The 19,475-nt window shown below is 49.4% G+C and overlaps 1 protein-coding gene across 1 annotated transcript in view; it reads left to right on the top strand.

Moving 5' to 3' along the window:
* The window catches only part of REPS2 (RALBP1 associated Eps domain containing 2), an 81,429-nt gene that overhangs the window by 19,630 nt on the left and 42,324 nt on the right, over positions 1 to 19,475 (top strand). The window contains exons 2-4 of the mRNA XM_054391672.1: positions 14,020 to 14,143; positions 15,210 to 15,358; positions 17,676 to 17,799. Of these exons, the coding sequence (XP_054247647.1) occupies positions 14,020 to 14,143; positions 15,210 to 15,358; positions 17,676 to 17,799 (397 nt within the window). The remainder of the gene's footprint in view (positions 1 to 14,019; positions 14,144 to 15,209; positions 15,359 to 17,675; positions 17,800 to 19,475) is intronic.

Genomic DNA, 19,475 nt, shown 5'->3' with positions numbered 1-19,475 from the left:
AGCAGGATTGTGGCAAGAAATTATGGTGGAGCACCTCCTACTGTTGGCTATTTCACTGACCAAATGAGGCAATTGGAGGATAGTCTTGCACATACTTCTTTGGTTTCAGCCACTGAAACTTTTTCTGGAGAAATAAAGAATTGCATGAAAGAACTGAAGGAGGAACTTAAAACCTCCATATCCAACGTGATGAAGGGGGATGATGCTGATTCCTCTTCCTCCAGATGGATACAAGTTTCAGCTGTTAGGAACAGACGTGCTCCAAGAAGGCCATTCCAGAATAGGTCAAACCAAAACAGACAGCAGAAGCAATCACGTGGCAGTATCTGGATAACTCTGCGTGATCAGTTTGGTGAGAACATGAACAGATGGGATGGTCAACCAACTTCTGATCTTTTCAGGAGGTTACAGGAGCTGCAGAGTGGCAGATCCCGAGGTAGCAATACCAGGAGGGTAGCTGTCGCTTCCTCAGTTTCCCAGAACAACTCTGATAGCTCCAACAGTGATCCTAATTCTGGTGCTGGACGTTGTGCCAGCTGTACATGTGGAGGTAATCCCCACCATTAGGGGTGCCCTGCCTTCCGCCAGGGGAAGGTAAGGGATAATGGAGATAACAGAATCTATTGGGATGTGTACATCCAGTGGCCTGGCACTTCAGAATTTCAGAAGTACAGGGCCTTGGTTGACACAGGAGCTCAGTGCACCATAATACCATCAAATTATCAAGGGGGAGAATCTATAACTATTCAGGGAGTCACTGGTGGATCTCAAGAGTTGTTTAAGATAGAGGTTGATATAAGCTTAACTGGGAAGCAGTGGAAGAAACATACTATTGTAACAGGCCCTAATGCACCTTGTATTTTGGGAATTGACTTTCTGAGAGAAGGGCGTTTTAAAGACCCTAAGGGTTACAAATGGGCTTTTGGAATAGCAACTGTAGAAATTGATGGAGGGAAATTGAAGTTGTCCATTAGACGTGAGCTTTCAGATGAATCTGCAGTTGTGGGACAACATGAGATAGAGGATGTAAAGCTGCTGGTTGCTTCTCAAACTGTGCATCACAGACAATACAGAACCAACCGTGACTCTTTGGTGCCCATTCAAAACTTGATTCATCAGTTGGAGAGTCAGGTCATCAGCAAAACTCATTCACCTTTCAACAGTCCAATCTGGCCTGTGAGAAAGCAGAATGGAGAGTGGCGTCTGACAGTTGATTTCCTTGCCTTGAATGAAGTAACTCCACCCATGAGTGCAGCTGTACCAGACATGATGGAACTCCAATATGAGCTGGAATCCAAGCAGGCCAAATGGTATGCTACCATAGACATTGCTAATGCTTTCTTCTCTATTCCCATAGCGGAGGAATGCAGGCCTCAGTTTGCTTTCACCTGGAGAGGCATTCAGTACACATTCAATCGTTTGCCCCAGGGGTGGATTCACAGTTCAACTGTCTGCCATGCAGTGATCCATGATGCTTTGGAGAAAGGTGGAGCTCCAGAACACATTCAGTTCATCGATGACATCATCGTCTGGGGTGAGACTGCTGAAGAAGTCTTCAAGAAAGGTAATAAAATCCTTGACATTCTCTTGCAAGCTGGTTTCGCTATCAAGCGAGACAAGGTGAAAGGACCTGCCAGAGAAATCCAGTTTCTGGGAGTGTGGTGGCAAGATGGTCGCCGTCACATCCCAATGGATGTGATAAACAGAGTCTCCACCATGGCAAATCCCATCAACAAGAAAGAGACTCTGCGTTTCTTATGCATAGTGGGATTTTGGAGACTGCACATTCCTGGATACAGTCAGATTGTGAAACCTCTATATGATGTGACTCAAAAGAGAAACAGTTTCCAATGGTGTCCTGAGCAGCAAGCAGCCTTTGACCAGATCAAGCGAGAGGTAGTCCAAGCGATGGGTCTGGGACCTGTCCGAACTGGTCCAGACATTAAGAACATTCTGTACACGGCCGCGAGTGACAATGGCCCAACCTGGTGCTTATGGCAAAGAGCTCCAGGTGAGACACGAGGACGTCCTCTTGGTTTCTGGGGTCGTGGCTACAGAGGCTCAGAGGCAAACTACACTCCAACAGAGAAAGAGATTTTAGCTGCTTATGAAGGAGTGAAAGCTGCTTCTGAAGTGATTGGAACTGAGTCACAACTTCTTCTAGCTCCTAGATTGCCAGTTCTGAATTGGATGTTCAAAGGCAAAGGTTCTTCACCACATCATGCAACAGATGCTACCTGGTCTAAGTGGATGGCTCTGATAACACAGCGAGCTCGAATGGGAAATCTCGAAAGGCCTGGTTTGGTGGAGGTGATCACAAACTGGCCAGAAGGCACAAGCTGTGCAAAACCTCCAGAGGAGAGAGTAACTCGTGCTGAGGAAGCTCCTCCTTACAGTGATCTGTCTGATGATGAAAAGAGATATGCTTTGTTCACAGACGGTTCCTGTCCTCTTGTTGGGAACAAGCGGAGATGGAAATCTGCAGTGTGGAGCCCAACGCGCAGAGTTGCAGAAGCGAGAGATGGAGAAGGAGAATCCAGGCAACTTGCAGAGGTAAAAGCTGTCCAGCTAGCTCTTAACATAGCTGAACATGAGAGATGGCCAAAGCTTTATCTCTACACCGACTCATGGATGGTAGCCAATGCCTTGTGGGGTTGGCTGAAAGACTGGAAGAAGAATGGCTGGCAGAGGAAAGGAAAGCCTATCTGGGCTGCAGATCTGTGGCAAGACATTGCTGCTCGCATTGAGAGAATCCCAGTGAAAGTGAGACACATTGATGCTCACATTCCTAAGAGCAAAGCTCCTGAGGAACAACAACACAACCATCAGGCAGATCTAGCTGCAAGAGTTTCCCAAGTGGACACAAACTCTGATCCTGATCCTGATCTTGACTGGAAACACCGAGGTGAGCTGTTCTTAGCTCGGTGGGCCCATGACTCGTCAGGACATCAAGGCAGAGATGCAACCTACCGATGGGCTCGTGACAGATCCATTGACATTTCCATGGATGCTATCACACAAGTCATCCATGACTGTGACATTTGTGCTGCTATTAAGCAGGCAAAGCGGATCAAGCCCTTGTGGTACGGTGACCAATGGTCCAAGTACAAGTATGGTGAAGCCTGGCAGATTGACTACATCACTCTACCTCATTCTCCATCTGGTAAGCAGTATGTGCTTACTATGGTAGAGGCAAGCACTGGATGGCTGGAAACTTATCCAGTTCCTCATGCAACTGCACGTAACACCATTCTTGGTCTGGAAAGACAAATCCTGTGGAGACACGGAACTCCAGAGAGGATTGAGTCAGACAATGGAACTCATTTCAAGAACAATCTTGTGAAAAACTGGGCCAAAGAGCACGGCATTGAGTGGATATTCCACATTCCCTACTATGCGCCAGCTGCAGGGAAGATCGAACGCTACAAAGGTTTGCTGAAAACCACTCTCAAAGCCATGGGGGGTGGATCTTTGAAAAACTGGGAGAAACATTTAGCACAAGCAACCTGGTTAGTGAATAGTAGAGGTTCAGTGAATCGAGCTGGACCTGCCCAATCAGATTTGTTGCGAAAGGAGGAAGGTGATAGAGTTCCTGTTATCAGAGAAAAGAATCTGTTAGGCAAAACTGTTTGGGTATTTTCTCCTTCAGGAGAGGCCAAACCTGTCCGAGGGGTGATTTCTGCTGAAGGTCCTGGTCACACCTATTGGGTGATGCAAGAAAATGGTGAAATTCAGTGTATTCCACAAAGAAATCTAACTTTGGCTGAGAGAGGTTAAATTCAGAGTGTTGCCCAGATACAGCATCGCGCCCAAGAGGAGAGTTCATGAGATCTACGGTGCACGAACCCTGAGAGCCCTGAGTCACCTGAGAGTCCCTGTTCCTTCCTTCGTTCCATCTACGAGGAAACAAGCTGTTTGCTGTTTTTCCTGTGATTTGACTCTTTTGAATCATCTACATCTGAGATAGCCGGAATGGACTATGGTCTTTATTCACCTAGTGTTGTAGATATTATTTTAGATTAGATAAATGATAGTAGCAGCCAATGGAATTGTTTAGAAGGGGTGGACTGTGATGGTTTGAAACTGTCTTTTTAATTTTTCCTTGCAAAGTTCAGAACAGAGAAAGTGAAAGAATGTAAATAAGTCACTATTGGGTGTAAGAAAGCAAAATAACGATAGTTCTAAACACTTCCATTGGATAGATAGAAATGTTTAAGAACTATTACCCAAAACAAAGTAGGCATTCTGCACATTCTGCGTTCGGCAGTGGGGGCAGTTGCTGGGCTGTCTGGCTGCTGTTTCTTCTTCTCTTCTGGCTGAAGATAACACACTGACCTTGGCAGCTAAGTTAACAACTTTCTGATTAACAAACTCTGCTTCTCTGTCCTGGGGGGCCTGGGGGGAAGCTCGTGGGAGAGGCCCCTTTGGGAGGGTCCCCTTGGGAGGAAGCAAAGGGAGATCGGTTGTGCTTTTCTGTTGATTTTATATATTTGTGAATGTTGTGAATTTTGTATATTTGTACATATTCATTGCATTTCATCGTAGATTTTAGACTCTGCTTGTAAATACAACCTTAATTTGCTTCCAGACTGAGCTAGCCTGGTTATTGTTGGTGGGGGGCGGAATTTCAGCTCACACCGACACAGTTCTTTTTCTCAAAATAATTTTTGTTTCTAGAGGCTGAAAATAATTTTTCTGTGTGTTGTAGAATAATTTTGTTCAAGTCAGCATGGCTAAGAAGTTGAAGAAATAGAAATAAAGAAACGATTTGTGCTCATCAGCTGTGAGCCCAAAGCAGTGGTGAGAAAATGCTCAGTGCTGGAGGGATTCTTCTAGTTACTTTGCAAAGGTCTGCAGGGACAGGAGCAGGGGCAATGGTTTGAAATGAGAGATTGGATGTGAGGAACAAGTTGTGCAGCAGGAGGCTGCTGCAACCCTGCAGGAGCTGAGGCCCCGTGGCTGGAGATGGTGAAGGTGAGGATGGAGAAGGCTGTGAGCAAGCTGCTCTAGTGGAGGATGTCCCTGCTGAGTGCAGGGGGTTGGACTGGATGCCCTTTGGAGCTCCCTTCCAACCCAACCCATTCCATGATTCTGCTTGGTGGATGGGTCAGGCATGGCAGCAGATCTCCAACTGGCTTTCTTCCCCTGCAGCTATGCAAATATCAGCAACATGTAAAGAAAATAGTAAATAAAATAAGCAGTATCTTAGCTCAACTCTTCTTCCCCTCTTGCCCTGCCCTCAGCCAACCCCAAAAGCAGGACTGAATTGCCACCTAAATAAGTGCTCAGAGATGTGGAACAAACACTGCTGCTTTTTGACTGAAGACCTAATTTCAACAGCACCCTGGACCTAAGCCACGAATCAGAAACAGAGCAATGATGTCTCTCCTGTCTTAAATATTTTCCTGTTAGATTTCATCTTGCTTTTTGTGGTCAGCTGTCAGTAATAAGAACAACTGAAATTTAGCTTTCTACTGTAAAATAAAGCTGAAGGAATCCCAAGCTGACAGAGGTTAGTGTAGCAGCACCCTTGGCAGGTAGAGCACTGTTTGTTAGGTGGGACTGCAGGGGGGCATTGGGGATAGGGCTTCCCTTCTTACCTTGCTGCACAGGCTTCACAAAGTGGCTGTTGTAAGTCTGCTAAGCCAACAGATTGTTGTGCAGGAGCACTGGGGGAATTAAAAGCTTAAGTGATTCTTGCACTCTCAGGGGTTTACATGATTGAGACAAGGAAAATGGGGGAAAGAGTCTCTAGTTAAGTAGGTTTTTTTTGCTTGTTCTCAGTTAGGCTCCAAGCTACCATAGCAGTTAAACCTGGGAGCTCTCAGCTTGTGAGCTTTCCTGCTGCATGTGCATGGGGCTGCAGGCTGTGAAGCTCAGAAAGAGAAACATTTCTGAACCCTGCAGCTCTTGAACAGCTCTCCCAGCTCAGCCATACAAGGAGAGTGTCCTTACTTCAAATGGAAATGCATTGGAAGCCTGCTGTGGTTCTGCTCTTTTTAAAGTTGTTCCCCTTTGTCCTGCTTTTATCCATGTGTTGTAGAGATTCATTACATGAAGCAAGACTGAGACGCCTGTTCAGCCTGCAGAAGAGGAGGCTGGGGGGGATCTGATCAATGTCTGTCTATCTGAGAGGTGGGGATCAGGATGCAGGTGCCAGGCTCTGTTTGGTGGTGCCCAGTGACAGGACAAGGAGCAGCAGGCACAAGCTGGAGCACAGGAGGTGCCACTTAAGAGGAGGAGACACTGCTGTGTGGTGAGGGTGCTGGAGCCCTGGAGCAGGCTGCCCAGAGAGGTTGTGGAGTCTCCTTGTCTGGAGCCATTGCAAATCCCCCTGGCTGTGTTCCTGTGTGAGCTGCCCTGGGTGCTGCTGCTCTGGCAGGGGGCTTGCACTGGCTGCTCGCTGGAGGTCCCTTCCAACCCCTCACATTCTGTTTTTCTAAGTACTCAGAAGAAGACTAAGGGGGATAGATAAAAGCTAGAAAGGTCCCAGATGCACCCTGTCCCCTCATTATCTCCTGAAACTGATGAAGATCCCTGGGAGTGAGGCACTGCTGTTCTGTGGTTTGCCTGAGGGGGAGAGTTCTGTGCTTCAGTCCACAAAGCCTGCTGTGCTGCATGCTCAGTATTTACAGTGTCTTCTAATTCTGGCTGTATTAATCAATTTTCTTTTGCATAGGTCCATGGTTTAAGGACAAGGAAGTCAGTGGTGATGTGTTGGGAAAGAGTGGGATGCAGGTGAACAGCCATGTGCCAGTCCCACCACCTGCTGCTGCTGCCCAAACACCCTCTGCAGCTCTTGCCACAGGGCTGTGTGCAAGGGGAGCTCTCAGGGTATTTGAAGTGCTAAATGAGTCTGAGTTTCTCAGTTCTTTGCTGCCTATTTTAATGCACCTCCATTATTAGGACGACACTCACAGCAGGCAAGGTATTTCCAAATGTTAGCTGCAAGGCTTTCCTGACTTTCCCAGGACTTGGTGGAGTTAATCTAGCAAAAACCAGACAGACATCTGTACACATTACTGCATGTGAGAATAAAAAGGATTTGTAAGAGCTTGTCACATGCAGCTTTGCTACAGATCTGCTCATTTTTAGCAGTACTTTGCTGCAGTACTGAAAAGGAAGCCTGGGAACCAGGACAGTGAATGAAGCATTTAGCAATCCTTTTTTGTCCTTTTAAATTGCTTGATTTGCTTTCTTGTTCTTCAGCTCTGGTTAAGCTTTATATGGAGGCAGAAGTCTTGAAGTGAATTACTGCTTAGAGTAAATGAAAGCAGGCTACCAAAAGCTGAGCTTTTGTTGCATGTTGGTTCATGTCTCGAAGCCAGCAGCCTCTCTTTCTTCTCCTAGCTCTCTGCCTTATACTTTGCACAATTTCTACACTAAATGAGTCCTTGCAGAGCAAAGATAGGTTGGGTTGGAAGAGACCTTAAAGATCATCCAGTTCCAAGCCCCTGCCATGGGCAGGGTCACCTCCCACCAGCCCAGGTTGCTCAAAGCCTCATCCATACCAGCCTTGAACATCCCCAGGATGGGACAGCCACAACTTCCCTGGGCAATGTTTCCAGACAGCTTTAGTCATCCCCTGTGTTTGACCTCTTGTGATCTGCAACCACTTTGATCCCACAGATGCTCTGTGAGTTAAACCCTGGCCTGTGGGGTTCAGCATCTGAGTGTCTCTGGGCAGCCTGAGCCAGTTGAGGGTGTCCCTGCTGACTGCAGAGGGGGTTGGACTGGCTGACCTTTGGAGGTCCCTTCCAGCCCAGGCCATTCTGTGGTTCTGTGATTCTGTGTCTGGCCTCTGGTTATCATCTGAGATGAAGAATTGGTTCATGTCTAATTGGGCAGAGATGTGTGAGTGCTGGCTGCAGGGGTTGCACCCATTAACAAGCAGTAGTGCACTTGCTGAGAAGAAAGAAAAGCAGAGAAATGAGTTGGGTTTTTTTGGCCTGGAATTGTAAATCTGACATTAATTGTCCTGAGGTTTGCTGTTGGGCACTCTGGGTAGCTTTCAGCCTGCAAATGGAACAGGTCATGAAGTTCTGCTGGCACAGCATCTGAGAGTGAAACTCCTGCACTGTTTCCTTCTTGTGGTTGCAAAGAAATGTGGAAATAATAAAGCAGCTGTGGTAGAGGCAGCAGCAGTGTGCTGCAGTACTTTCTGTGGGCCCTCCTGTAGGCCTCTCAGTGGTGCCAGCAAACAAGAATGGCTTTGGTTTGCCTGCTGCACCCCCAGCCAGGCAGTGACCTGGGGCATGGCCATCGAATGGGAGCAGCCTTGCTTCAGGACAGAGGTGTTCCATGCCCCCACTCATCCCCATAGCTCTCTGTTGGACTCTCTGCAGCAGATCCCTGTCTCTCTTGAGCTGGGGAGCCCAAGAACAAGCTACAATGAGCCTGGAAGACTTTCCAGCTCAGCTGCTTCTGTGTTTTCAGGAGCATGTGGAGCTGCTCTGCCCTCAGCCAGTGCCCTCTTTGCCCAGCACTCCGTGGAGGCCCATCAGCCCTCCCACCACAGTTCAGACCTCAACCACAGAGTGACCTCAGGCACCCTTCTTGATCAGCTGACCTCTTCTAACTGTTCCAAAGACAAATATTTGCAGCAGGGGCTTTATCAGCAGCTTATCTCCAAACTGTCAAACATCTGACCCACTTCACCCTTTGCTGTGTTGGTGAGGTTTTTTCACTTGGCATTTAGACTCTTTGATCTGCTGGTTACAGACAAGTTTTGCTACATTCCTGACCAGGTATTTCTGAAGGGATCACTGTTCACAGACCTGTAACCCTACCTGGAGCCCAGGGCTCTCTGTCTATCTATCCATTATTTAAAGAGAAGGAAGACACAACATATCCTGGATCCAGCAGGACTTCTGCCTGGAAAAGCAACAGGAGGAGGAATGTGCTGGAGCTCTTATGTCCCAGCTGTGCAGAGGAAGAGGCTCTGCTATGGATTAGGTTCTTCAGCTCTGCTCCTTCACACCAGTGGTAATTCACAGAACAACAGAATGTTAGGAGTTGGAAAGGACCTTGGAAGATCATCCAGTCCTACCCAGCTTTCTTGTAGCTCTCTTCAGGTACTGGAAGGCTGCTCTAAGGTCTCCCTGGAGCCTTCTCTAGGCTGAACAGCCCCAACTCTCTCAGCCTGTCCCCACAGGGGAGGTTCTGCAGCCCTCTGATCATCTTTATGGCCTCCTCTGGTACTTCTCCAGCAGCTCCATGTCCCTCTTGTGCTAGGGTCTCCAGAACTGGAGGCAGTGCTGCAGTTCTGGGGTCTAGCAGCATTAATGGCTAAATGAAAAAGCAGAAATGCCAGCTCTATCTTCATCCCACAGCTGAAAACCTTCCCCTTGAGGCTGCAGAATGGTCATCTCAGCCCATCCAGAGGGTCACTAAATAGTTGTTTCTGATTTTACCTCTTTTTGTACTTATGGGAAACAAACCAGCTCTAGCTCCGTGTTCAGTTCCTGAAGTTTAGTTCTTGCGATTGAAATGAGACCTGCCCATGGTGTCTGAGAGGTCATTGCTCTTGGAGACTGCAGTGGAAACTTGTTTGGAGAGAACTAGGGAGAGCTGGAACAATGTCAGATTGTGCTGGGAAAAACTGCTTCATGTTGGGACATCTTGAAGGAGCAGTTACAAAAATAACAGTGAGTGTCAGCCCACAGAGCAGAGCATGGAGAACGAGCTCCACAGTCTGCTTTGTGCTGCAGCATCTCCAGATGCAAAGCTTTTGTGTTGGGACTTCACATGGAGAGTGGGAATTGAAGCCAGGCAGTCCTCTGAACAATCCACAGCTACAATGTTCAGTTCTGATGCTGATGAGTTGGAGATCTGTTTGTTGTGCTTCCTGGGTTTGGGGTTTTATGCTTTGTTTGGGTTGGTTTGTTGTTTTTTTTTTTTTTTTTGTCTATTTTCACAGTCATAGAAAAACTTCTGGCCCTTCAGAGGGCTGTGCAGGCATCTGGGGTTTGCTCTTTCTCCCTTTCTTGTGGCTGCTTAATAGATAAGGTTGACCAGTTGGAAAGCAGTGTATGGAAAGGGACCTGGGGGTGCTGGTGGACAGAAGGATGCTCCTGAGCCAGCAATGTGCCCTGGTGGCCAAGAAGGCCAAGGGCATCCTGGGCTGCAGTAGAAGGGCTGTGGGGAGGAGGTCAGAGAGGTTCTCCTGCCCCTCTGCTCTGCCCTGATAAGTCACATCTGGAATCTTGTGTCCAGGTCTGGGCCCCTGAGGTGAAGAAGGAGCTGAGGGAAGTGCTGGAGAGAGTCTATCCCAGAGCCCCCAAGCTGCTGCAGGCAGTGGAAGATCTCCCTGTGAGGCCAGGCTGAGGGAGCTGGGGCTTGGAGCAGAGGAGCCTGAGGGCTGCCCTCAGTGCTGGGGAGAAAGATGTGCAGGGCAGTGTGGGGAGGACAGAGCCAGGCTCTGCTCAGGGCTGGCCAAGGCCAGCACAAGGGGCACTGGGTGCCAGCTGGAGCAGAGGAGGTGCCAGGGCAAGAGAAGGGAAAGCTTTTTGGCTGTGAGGGTGGCAGAGGGCTGGAACAGGCTGCCCAGAGAGGTTGTGGAGTCTCCTTGTCTGGAGCCATTGCAAAGCCCCCTGGCTGTGTTCCTGTGTGAGCTGCCCTGGGTGCTGCTGCTCTGGCAGGGGCTTGGATGGATGCTCTCTGGAGGTCCCTTCCAGCCCCTCACACTCTGTGGTGCTGTGTGAAGGTGCTGCAGTGCCTGTGCAGCTGTATTTTAAGGCAACCTGCACAAATCCTGTTGAACTGTGGGGTACTGTTTCAGGACTGGATGAGGACAGGCACAGCGCTGACCCTGCAGCTTTTCATCCTTCTCTGACAACTATTTTTTCCATGATGTTGTGTGAAATGAACTTTTTATTCCTTAATTGGCAGATGACCTGTGAAATTGTTTCATGTAAGTAGTTAGACCTTGCAGTAAATTTAAACTTGGGTGCAGTCCACTTTGCATCATGTTCTTGCCTTGCAGGCTGTTAACAGATCCCATTTTGCTAGCTCTCTTCATCAGCCTGAGGTTACTTTTGGCAAGCAGTATCTGCAGCCTGGCACCATGAAAAATCCTTTCCAAGATGTTCTTCATCAAACTTCCCTTCGCTCTTAGGCTGTCCCTGGAGGATTACAGTTTGTCTGCTGAAGAATTACAGATATAATTGCAGTGGAAATTGACTGTCAGGAGTTCTGTATTCAAATCCCTGCAAGTTGTTTTGATTTGTCTAGCAGTGTGTGAACTGAAAAAAAAATCAATTCTTCCCTTGCTAGCTTGCTGGATGGGCTGAGACCCAAACTAACAACAGGAAAGGACAGAAAGGATTTGGTTTTAAGCATCAGTTGAATGAAAACAGACCTGGTGGTTCCTCTATATTTCAAAAGATCTTTTCATTTAACCTTCTTCCAGAGTGCTCTTTGTTGTATTAGTGAAAGAGTCATATCGTAGGATCATGGAGTGGTCTGGTTTGGAAGGGACCTTCAAAGGTCATCTCTGCACTCAGCAGGGACATCCTCCACTAGAGCAGGTTGCTCACAGCCTTCTCCAGCCTCCCCTTCAACATCTCCAGCCATGGGGCCTCAGCTCCCTCCCTGGCCAACCTCTTGCAGTGTTGCAGCAGCCTCCTGCTGCACAACTTGTTCCTCACATCCAATCTCAATCTGCTCTGCTCTCATTTCAAACCCTTGTCCCTGCTCCTGTCTCTGCAGCCCTTTGGGAACAGTCCCTCTGCAGCCTTCTTGGAGCCCTTTCAGGTCCTGGCAGGCTGCTCTGAGGTGTGCCTGGAGCCTTCTCTTCTGCAGGCTGAACACCCCCAGCTCCCTCAGCCTGGCCTCATGGCAGAGCTGCTCCAGCCCCCTGATCATTCTTGTTGCCTCCTCTGGACCCTCTCCATCAGGTCCATGCCCTTCCTGTGCTGAGGGCTCCAGATCTGGACCCAGCCCTGCAGGTGAGGTCTCCCCAGAGGAGAGCAGAGGGGCAGGATCCTCTCTCTCTAGCTCTGGCCACACTGCTTTGGATGCAGCCCAGGCTGCCCTTGGCCTTCTATGCTGCCAGTGCCCATTGCTGCCTCCTGCCCAGCTTCTCCCCACCAGAACTCCCTAGTCCTTTTCCACAGGGCTGCTCTCTATCACCTCATCCCCCAGCCTGGACTGATAATGAGGACTGGTCTGACCCAGGCATTTCAGGAGATATTTTGATATAACTTCATTCCAAAGTGCTCTTTGTTATTTATGAGATAAAGAGTCCAGTTCCAGTCTGATAAAATATCCTATCTCCTTCACAGGCTATGCCTTGAGTTCAGATGGAGCGTGGAGACTTTATGGGGCAAGCTAGCTCCATTTCAGGACTGCATATCAGTGCATGGAATCTGCCTGTTGTGTTGGCAGGCTGTGTGCACTGACCCTGTGGAAAGTAAACCAGTAAACCCAGGAACCATGACCATAATGCAGCATTCAGCCGAAGCTGCTGTGGAAATCAGAGCAGGCAGCGTGTTGTGAGGATTTCATTTTGGATAAACCCTAATCTGCCACCTCCTTCTGTGCTTGCTGCAGACAGGAGCTACTCCTGTTAACAGCTCCAAGCAGGTGCTGTGAAATGCTGTCTGGAAGGACCCCAAGACCCTCTCCTTTAGCTGTACAAGGAAACTGATAAGAGAAAATGTCTGTGCCTGCAAGTAATCTGTATTGATAGATTCTTAGAATGGTTTAGGTTGGAAAGGACCTTGAAGATCATCCATTTCCAACACCCTGCCATGCCCAGGGACACCTCCCACCACAGCCCAGGTTGCTCAAGGCCTCATCCAGCCTGGCCTTGAACACCTCTAGGGAGGAGGCATCCACTGGAGGTGGGTTCCAGAGTCTCACCAGCCTCACTCTAAAGAATTTCTTCCTCATCTCCAGTCTCAATCTGCCCTCCTCAAGCTTCAATCCATTCCCTCTCATCCTGTCACTCCCAGCCCTTGGCAAAAGTCCCTTCCTGGCTTTCTTGTAGCTCCCTTCAGGTACTGGAAGGTTGCTCTAAGGACTTCCTGGAGCCTTCTCTTCTCCAGGCTGAACAGCCCCAACTCTCTCAGCCTGTCCCCACAGGGGAGGTTCTGCAGCCCTCTGATAATCTTTGTGGCCTCATCTGGACCTGCTCCTGCAATTCTATATCCCTCTTGTGCTTGGGGCCCCAGAACTGGAGGCAGTGCTGCAGGTGAGGTAGTGTCAGAACTGCCATTGTAAGGGCTGTTCATAAGCACAGTTCCCTGTGATACCATAGCATCTGCTCCAGAAATGTTTTCCTGGACACTGTACTGACCTTGTGATTTCACCTCAAAGCTCCTCAGCTGTTTTAGGCCAGCAGTGCTCCTCAAAAGCTTAACAACTACCTACATGTCTCTGATGTACTAAGGGGAAGGCAGGCAGTGATGTCCTGAGTTGAAACAAACCTGCTGGAGAGAGTCCAAGGGAGATCCATGAGGATGCTTAGGGGACTTGAGCATCTCCCTGAGAGATACTGAGAGACTGGGAGCCCTGGGGCTGTTTAGTGTGGAGAAGAGAAGGCTGAGAGGGATCTGATCAATGTCTATCAATATCTCAGGGGTGGGGGTCAAGAGGAGGGGTCCAAGCTCTTTTGGGTGCTGCACAGGAATAAGCCAAGGAACAATGGAGACAAACTTGAACAGAGAAGGCTTCAGCTCAGCATGAGGAGAAACTTCTTTGCAGTGAGGGTGGCAGAGGGCTGGAGCAGGCTGCCCAGAGAGGTTGTGGAGTCTCCTTGTCTGGAGCCATTGCAAAGCCCCCTGGCTGTGTTCCTGTGTGAGCTGCCCTGGGTGCTGCTGCTCTGGCAGGGGGCTTGGACTGGCTGCTCTCTGGAGGTCCCTTCCAGCCCCTCACATTCTATGATTCTGTGAAATCCAACAAGCAGTTGCATTTAGAAAGGAGTTGTGTTGTTTTTTTTCCTCTCTTGTTTACAGGGAGCTGTTTCCCTTCCCTGGGAGCATCAAATTAACCACCCTGGTGTCTCTTCTCCCTCAGATCACAGAGGTGTGTGGAGCCAAGCGTGTGGGTTACTTTGGTCCTGCCCAGTTCTACCTTGCCTTGAAGCTAATTGCAGCAGCACAGTCAGGGTTCCCAGTACGAATTGAGAGCATTAAGAATGGTAAGTAGCAAACTTTTGCTTGCAGTGCTCTGTGCACTTGTTCCTTGCTTTCTTTAACGCTTCTCAGCTCTCCCTGGTGGGAGACTTTGTGCTTCCAGTGTGCCTATAGAACAGTTGGATTTACAGCCCTGCCTCCTGCCATGCAGGCTGAATGCAGAGTGCTTGCCTGTGGCTTTGGTGGAGCTCAGGAATGTTGACTGAGGCAGTCAGTGTCACTGGGCTGGGTCTTTGAGTTTCTTTGAGTTGAGGATGCAGACCTCTTGGTGGCTTTCTTGAGCACAAGAAAGAACTCTGCCCAGCCACTCTGTTTCTTACTCCCTCTTTTACACCAGATACTTCAGGTAAAGGAGGGCAGATTGAGATTGGAAATTAGGAAGAAATTCTTTAGAGTAGGGTGATGAGACTGGAACAGGTTGCCCAGGGAGGCTGTGGCTGCCTCCTCCATGGAGGTGTTGAAGGCCAGGTTGGATGAGGCCTTGAGCAGCTGAGTCTAGCTGAGAGGTGTCCCTGGGCATGGAGGGGAGGTTGGAGCAGGTGAGCTCTGAGGTCCCTCCCAGCTTGAGCCATTCTATGAATTGCCTTGCAGAGTGAGAGTGTCTCTCTCCTGCTGCACAGAGCAGATGTGAGATGGGACCTTTCTCGACAGCTGGCACCAGGGCCTTGCTGTGCTCTCTGAACCCTGCCGCTTTTCTGATGGCAGCAGTGAGGATGCTGCTGATCCTGGCTGATTAATTCATCAGTCCCCCAGTTTCTGTGGGAAACTACTCTTGTCACTACAGACAGCCTTTTGAAGGCAGGAAATGAGTTTGCCACTTGCTTGAGTAATGCGCACAAGGCTCATTTCTTTCTGCTCTGCTGGTGGAGATGATGCATTGAGCTCCTCAATGTAGCCTTGTGCAGCACTCACGTTTTCTCTAAGACACAAACTCATCACAGGAGTTGGAAGCATCACAAAAAATCAGTGCTGCTATTTGATAGATAAACTTCCAAGATGGCACTGCTCAAAGCCCTTGCAACGTTGTGCAGTCTCCACTGACTTTCTCTCTCTGTCTCTCTCTCCCTGCAGAGCTGCCTCTGCCGCGGTTCCCGGCGCTGAAAGCTGACAGTGAAGCATGGTATGGGACCCCTGCAGACCTCCAGCCAGGGAAGTTTCAGCTTCCACATGCAGCCTTGGAAAAAAACTCCTACAAAAGAACAGATGAAGGGGACAAACAGGTAACAGGCTCCTCAGGGGCTCAGGCTCCCTTTGGGTCCAGCCCTGTAAATGATACATTCAGGTGTGCAGTACTCAGCAGGAGAGGAACTCCTGGCATGCAGATAATGCCCACTGGGGCTGTGTTCTGCTTCTGATCATCCCAGCTGCATCCTAAGAGAATTTTTCTATCTGAGCTTGCAGAAAGCTGTTGGTCTCCGGGCTGAGGGAGCTGGGGGTGTTCAGCCTGGAGAGGAGAAGGCTCCAGAGGGACCTCAGAGCTGCCTGCCAGGACCTGAAGGGATCCTGCAGGAAGGCTGCAGAAGGACATTTGCTGAGGCGGTCTAGAGACAGGCCAAGGGGAATGGTTTGGAGCTGAGGCAGAGCAGGGTTAGAGTGGAGCTGAGGAAGAAGTTGAGTGTGAGGCTGGTGAGAGTCTGGCACAGGCTGCCCAGGGAGGCTGTGGCTGCCTCCTGCCTGGGGGTGCTGAAGGCCAGGCTGGATGAGACCTTGAGCAGCTGAGTCTAGGTGAGAGGTGTCCCTGGGCATGGAGGGGAGGTTGGAGGAGCTGAGCTCTGAGGTCCTTTCCAGCCTGAGCCATTCTGTGAATATTCTGTGTAAGTTGTTTCAGTGTTGTCCTCCTCCTTAGCCCAGCACTGATTGTTGGAGGGGTAACAGAACAGGAAAGCGAATGATTGCTTGTGGCCAATGTGATCTTCAGTCACCACAGAAATACTCAGTTGGAGAAGAGGCTGAACCATGAGCCACTGTTTCTGGGTGGGATAAGGCCACCAGGAGGCTTTCTTCCATTCTAGTCTCCCCCAGGAGTAGTCCAGAGGGCATCTGCTGCTCTTTTGTCCTCTGTGTAACATCTTCCCAGCATCCACTGTTCTGAACTGCCAATTTAATGGAGCTGGCTAAGGCAGCTTTGTGTCACCTGAGTTCAGGGGAGCTGAGAGTGCTTACTCATATCCACGCAGCTTCACAACACCACCTGGATATGCATCATTTTCCCCAGGCCTGGCAGCAGCTCCTCTGGTGCCACATCAGTGCCTGCCGGCAGGTGCTCTTATCTTCCCAGAACATTTATCACACAGAGTGTTGGTGTGAGCAGCAGTTCCAGCCTGAGGTCAGCCAGCAGGAAGGAGCTGATGAGGAGATGGATGAGTGGAATAACAGGAGGAGGAAGAAAAGCATGAATGCCTCTCTGCCTATGTGTTCTGATGCTGAAGCAGAACAGTGCCCTCAAACCCCTGGATCCATCTAGGCTGTGTGTTGTGGTACATTCTGCTTTTTATTCAGTAAACTTCTTGAGGATCACATCCTCTACTTAAATCTCTGTCAGGGGAAAGAGAAAGCTTCAGGATGGTTCCCCAGTAATGCCTACAAATCCCCAGAGTGTTTAAAATACTGATTCAGGGGTTTATTTTATTTTTTGGTAAGGTTTTTCACATGAGGAATGCTCTCCCACCAGGAATGCACACACACACTTAATACATTCAAAGATGCCTGCTCACATTAAGCCTTCTCCAAGTAATTATCATAGAACCACAGAATTGTCAGGGTTGGAAGGGACCTCAAGGCTCATTCAGTTCCAAACCCCCTGCCATGGGCAGGGACACCTCACACCACAGCAGGTTGCTCACAGCCACATCCAGCCTGGCCTTAAACACCTCCAGGGATGAGGCTTCCACCACCTCCCTGGGCAACCTCTGCCAGTCTCTCACCACCCTCATGGGGAACAACTTCTTCCTAACATCCAATCTGAATTTCCCCATTTCTACTTTTGCTCCATTTTCCCAGTGATAGAACCAGAGGGAACAGCCTCAGAGTGCACCAGGGGAGGGTTAGGCTGGAATTTTGGAAAACTGTTTTCACTGGTCAAGCCTTGGCACAGACTGCCCAGGGAGGTGGTGGAGTCACCCTCCCTAGATGTGTTTAAAGGTCCTCTAGATGCAGTGCTTGGGGATATGGTTTAGTGGTCACCTTGGTGGAGTAGGTTAATGTCTGGACCTGATGATCTCAAGGGTGTTTTCCAACCTGAATGATTCCATGGGTCTGTGATATACTTCTTGAGGTGTGTTTGGAAGTCAAATACCTTAAGCTGTTGATTGCAGGCTCTGCTGTGCCATTCTTGATTCCTGGAGGGCTCGATGCCAAATTCTCTCTTTTGGTTTTTGAGGAGCTTTTTGTTGGAAATAGGGGTCCCCAGGGAGCAGCAGCCTTTGGCCTGCTCTTTGTCTGTCCTGCTCTAGACATTCACGTTGCCATGCAGGATTACTTGTTTGCTTTGCTGTCCTCTCAGAGTTCCCTTCTGTGCTGGTGTGTTTCTGAACACAGGAAGCCAAGTCCCCATCGATGTCTCCAATGTGTTCACCTCCTGCTTCTCCATCAGCTTACCAGAGAGTGCCCTTGACTTATGGATATGGCAAATCAAGAAGTGGGCTCGAGCAGCAGCATGGAGGTAGGGCAAAAACTGACATGTCCACATTGGGTTTTTTTTGGTTTTAGGTTCTCAGAAGCAGCCAAATTTCAAATGCAGCTGAGAGTCAGCCTTAAGATTTGAACATTTAATTAGAGCTGTGTTTTGCAAACCAGTTCAGTCATCTAAGTTTATGTTCAGTCTTGTTTGCTTTCTGGTAAATCAGATTTGTGTGGCCCTGCTCACAGGCAAATGGTAACTCCTGATGTCTGACAGGACTCCCTGCAATGTATCCCAGTGACAAAGTCTTTGTGAGTCATGAAGTTCAACAAGGCCAAGTGTAAGGTCCTACACCTCGGTGAGAGCAGTTCCAAGCACAAATCCAGGCTGGGTGAGGAGCAGCTGGAGAGCAGCCTGGAGGAGAAGGCCTTGGGCCCAGGAGCCAGCAATGGTCACTGGCAGCCCAGCAGGCAGCTGCTCCAGCAGCTCTGTGTCCTTCTTCTGCTGGGGACACCAGAACTGGAGGCAGGATTGGAGGTGAGGTCTGGGCAGAGCAGAGTCAAGGGGCAGAATCCCCTCTCCTGCCCTGCTGCCCACACTCCTCTGGATGCAGCCCAGCACATCTGGACTGCAGGAGGGCACTGCTGGCTCCTGGGGAGCTTCTCAGCAACCAAAACTCCAAAGTCTCTTTCCTCAGGGCTGCTCTCAACCCACTCTGCACCCATGTGGCAGATGACTCCCATGCTGAAGAGCAGGGCAAGAGATGGCCATCAGGAGCAGCCAGCTGTGTTACCTGTTTGGCATTCTGCTGTCCCTCACCTGTTGGTGGGGGTTGGGATGGTGTATTTTGGGTGATTGGGTTTTTTTGGTTGGGCTTTTTTCAGTCCTCTGAGTTTGGCTGCAATCATAACTTCAGTCCAAAGCCTCCTGGAGTCAGTGTCTGTGCCAAGTGAGTAAAGGCAGCAGCATCCAATCCAGCTGTCAGCTTCTTTTCAAATCAGTTACTCAGCTGCTTGAATTCTGAAGGGGATAAAATCCTGAGGTGCAGAGTCCTGTGGTTGTTTTCCAGCAAGGGAATCCCTCCTCTTCAATCCCACTGGGGTTACTTCAGTCAGATGTGCTCTCAGGGGGAGGAAGCAGGTAACATTTTATGGTCCATGCTGTACCAAGTGCCAGGCTGCATGGCCTAATGGGTTCTTCTTGACCTTTAAGGTCAAGACCTTCCAGTTTTCTGCAGGGCACTTGAAAGGATGGGTCCCCAAAAAAAGCCACCTCAAAAGCCACCATATGTGGCTTGTTTGTATGTGCAGGAGGTGCTAGGGCCACAGCAGTGAGCTAGGGGTGGGCTCTTCTGTACTGCAGATCTGAGCCTGAAGCTGTGTCTCCAAGAGAAGTCTTTCCCACTGCAGCCATGGCTGTATGGAATCAGAGAGTGGTTTGGCTTGGAAAGGAGCTCCCAAGCTCATCCAGTCCAACCCCCTGCACTCAGCAGGGACATCCTCCCCTAGAGCAGGTTGCTCACAGCCTTCTCCAGCCTCCCCTTCAACATCTCCAGCCATGGGGCCTCAGCTCCCTCCCTGCCCAACCTCTTGCAGTTTTTTTCTTGAAAGTTTTAGAAGCTTTTGCTGCTAGCAAACCCCCAGCAGTGTGGCCTCCCCTCCAAGGGCTCCTGGAGGTTTCCCAACTTCCTTCCTGTGTTGTTTTCTGAAATCAGAAGT

This window comes from Indicator indicator, chromosome 1 (assembly GCF_027791375.1).
Source record: "Indicator indicator isolate 239-I01 chromosome 1, UM_Iind_1.1, whole genome shotgun sequence".
Classification (NCBI taxonomy): domain Eukaryota; kingdom Metazoa; phylum Chordata; class Aves; order Piciformes; family Indicatoridae; genus Indicator; species Indicator indicator.
This window is presented reverse-complemented; position numbering and strand designations above follow the sequence as displayed.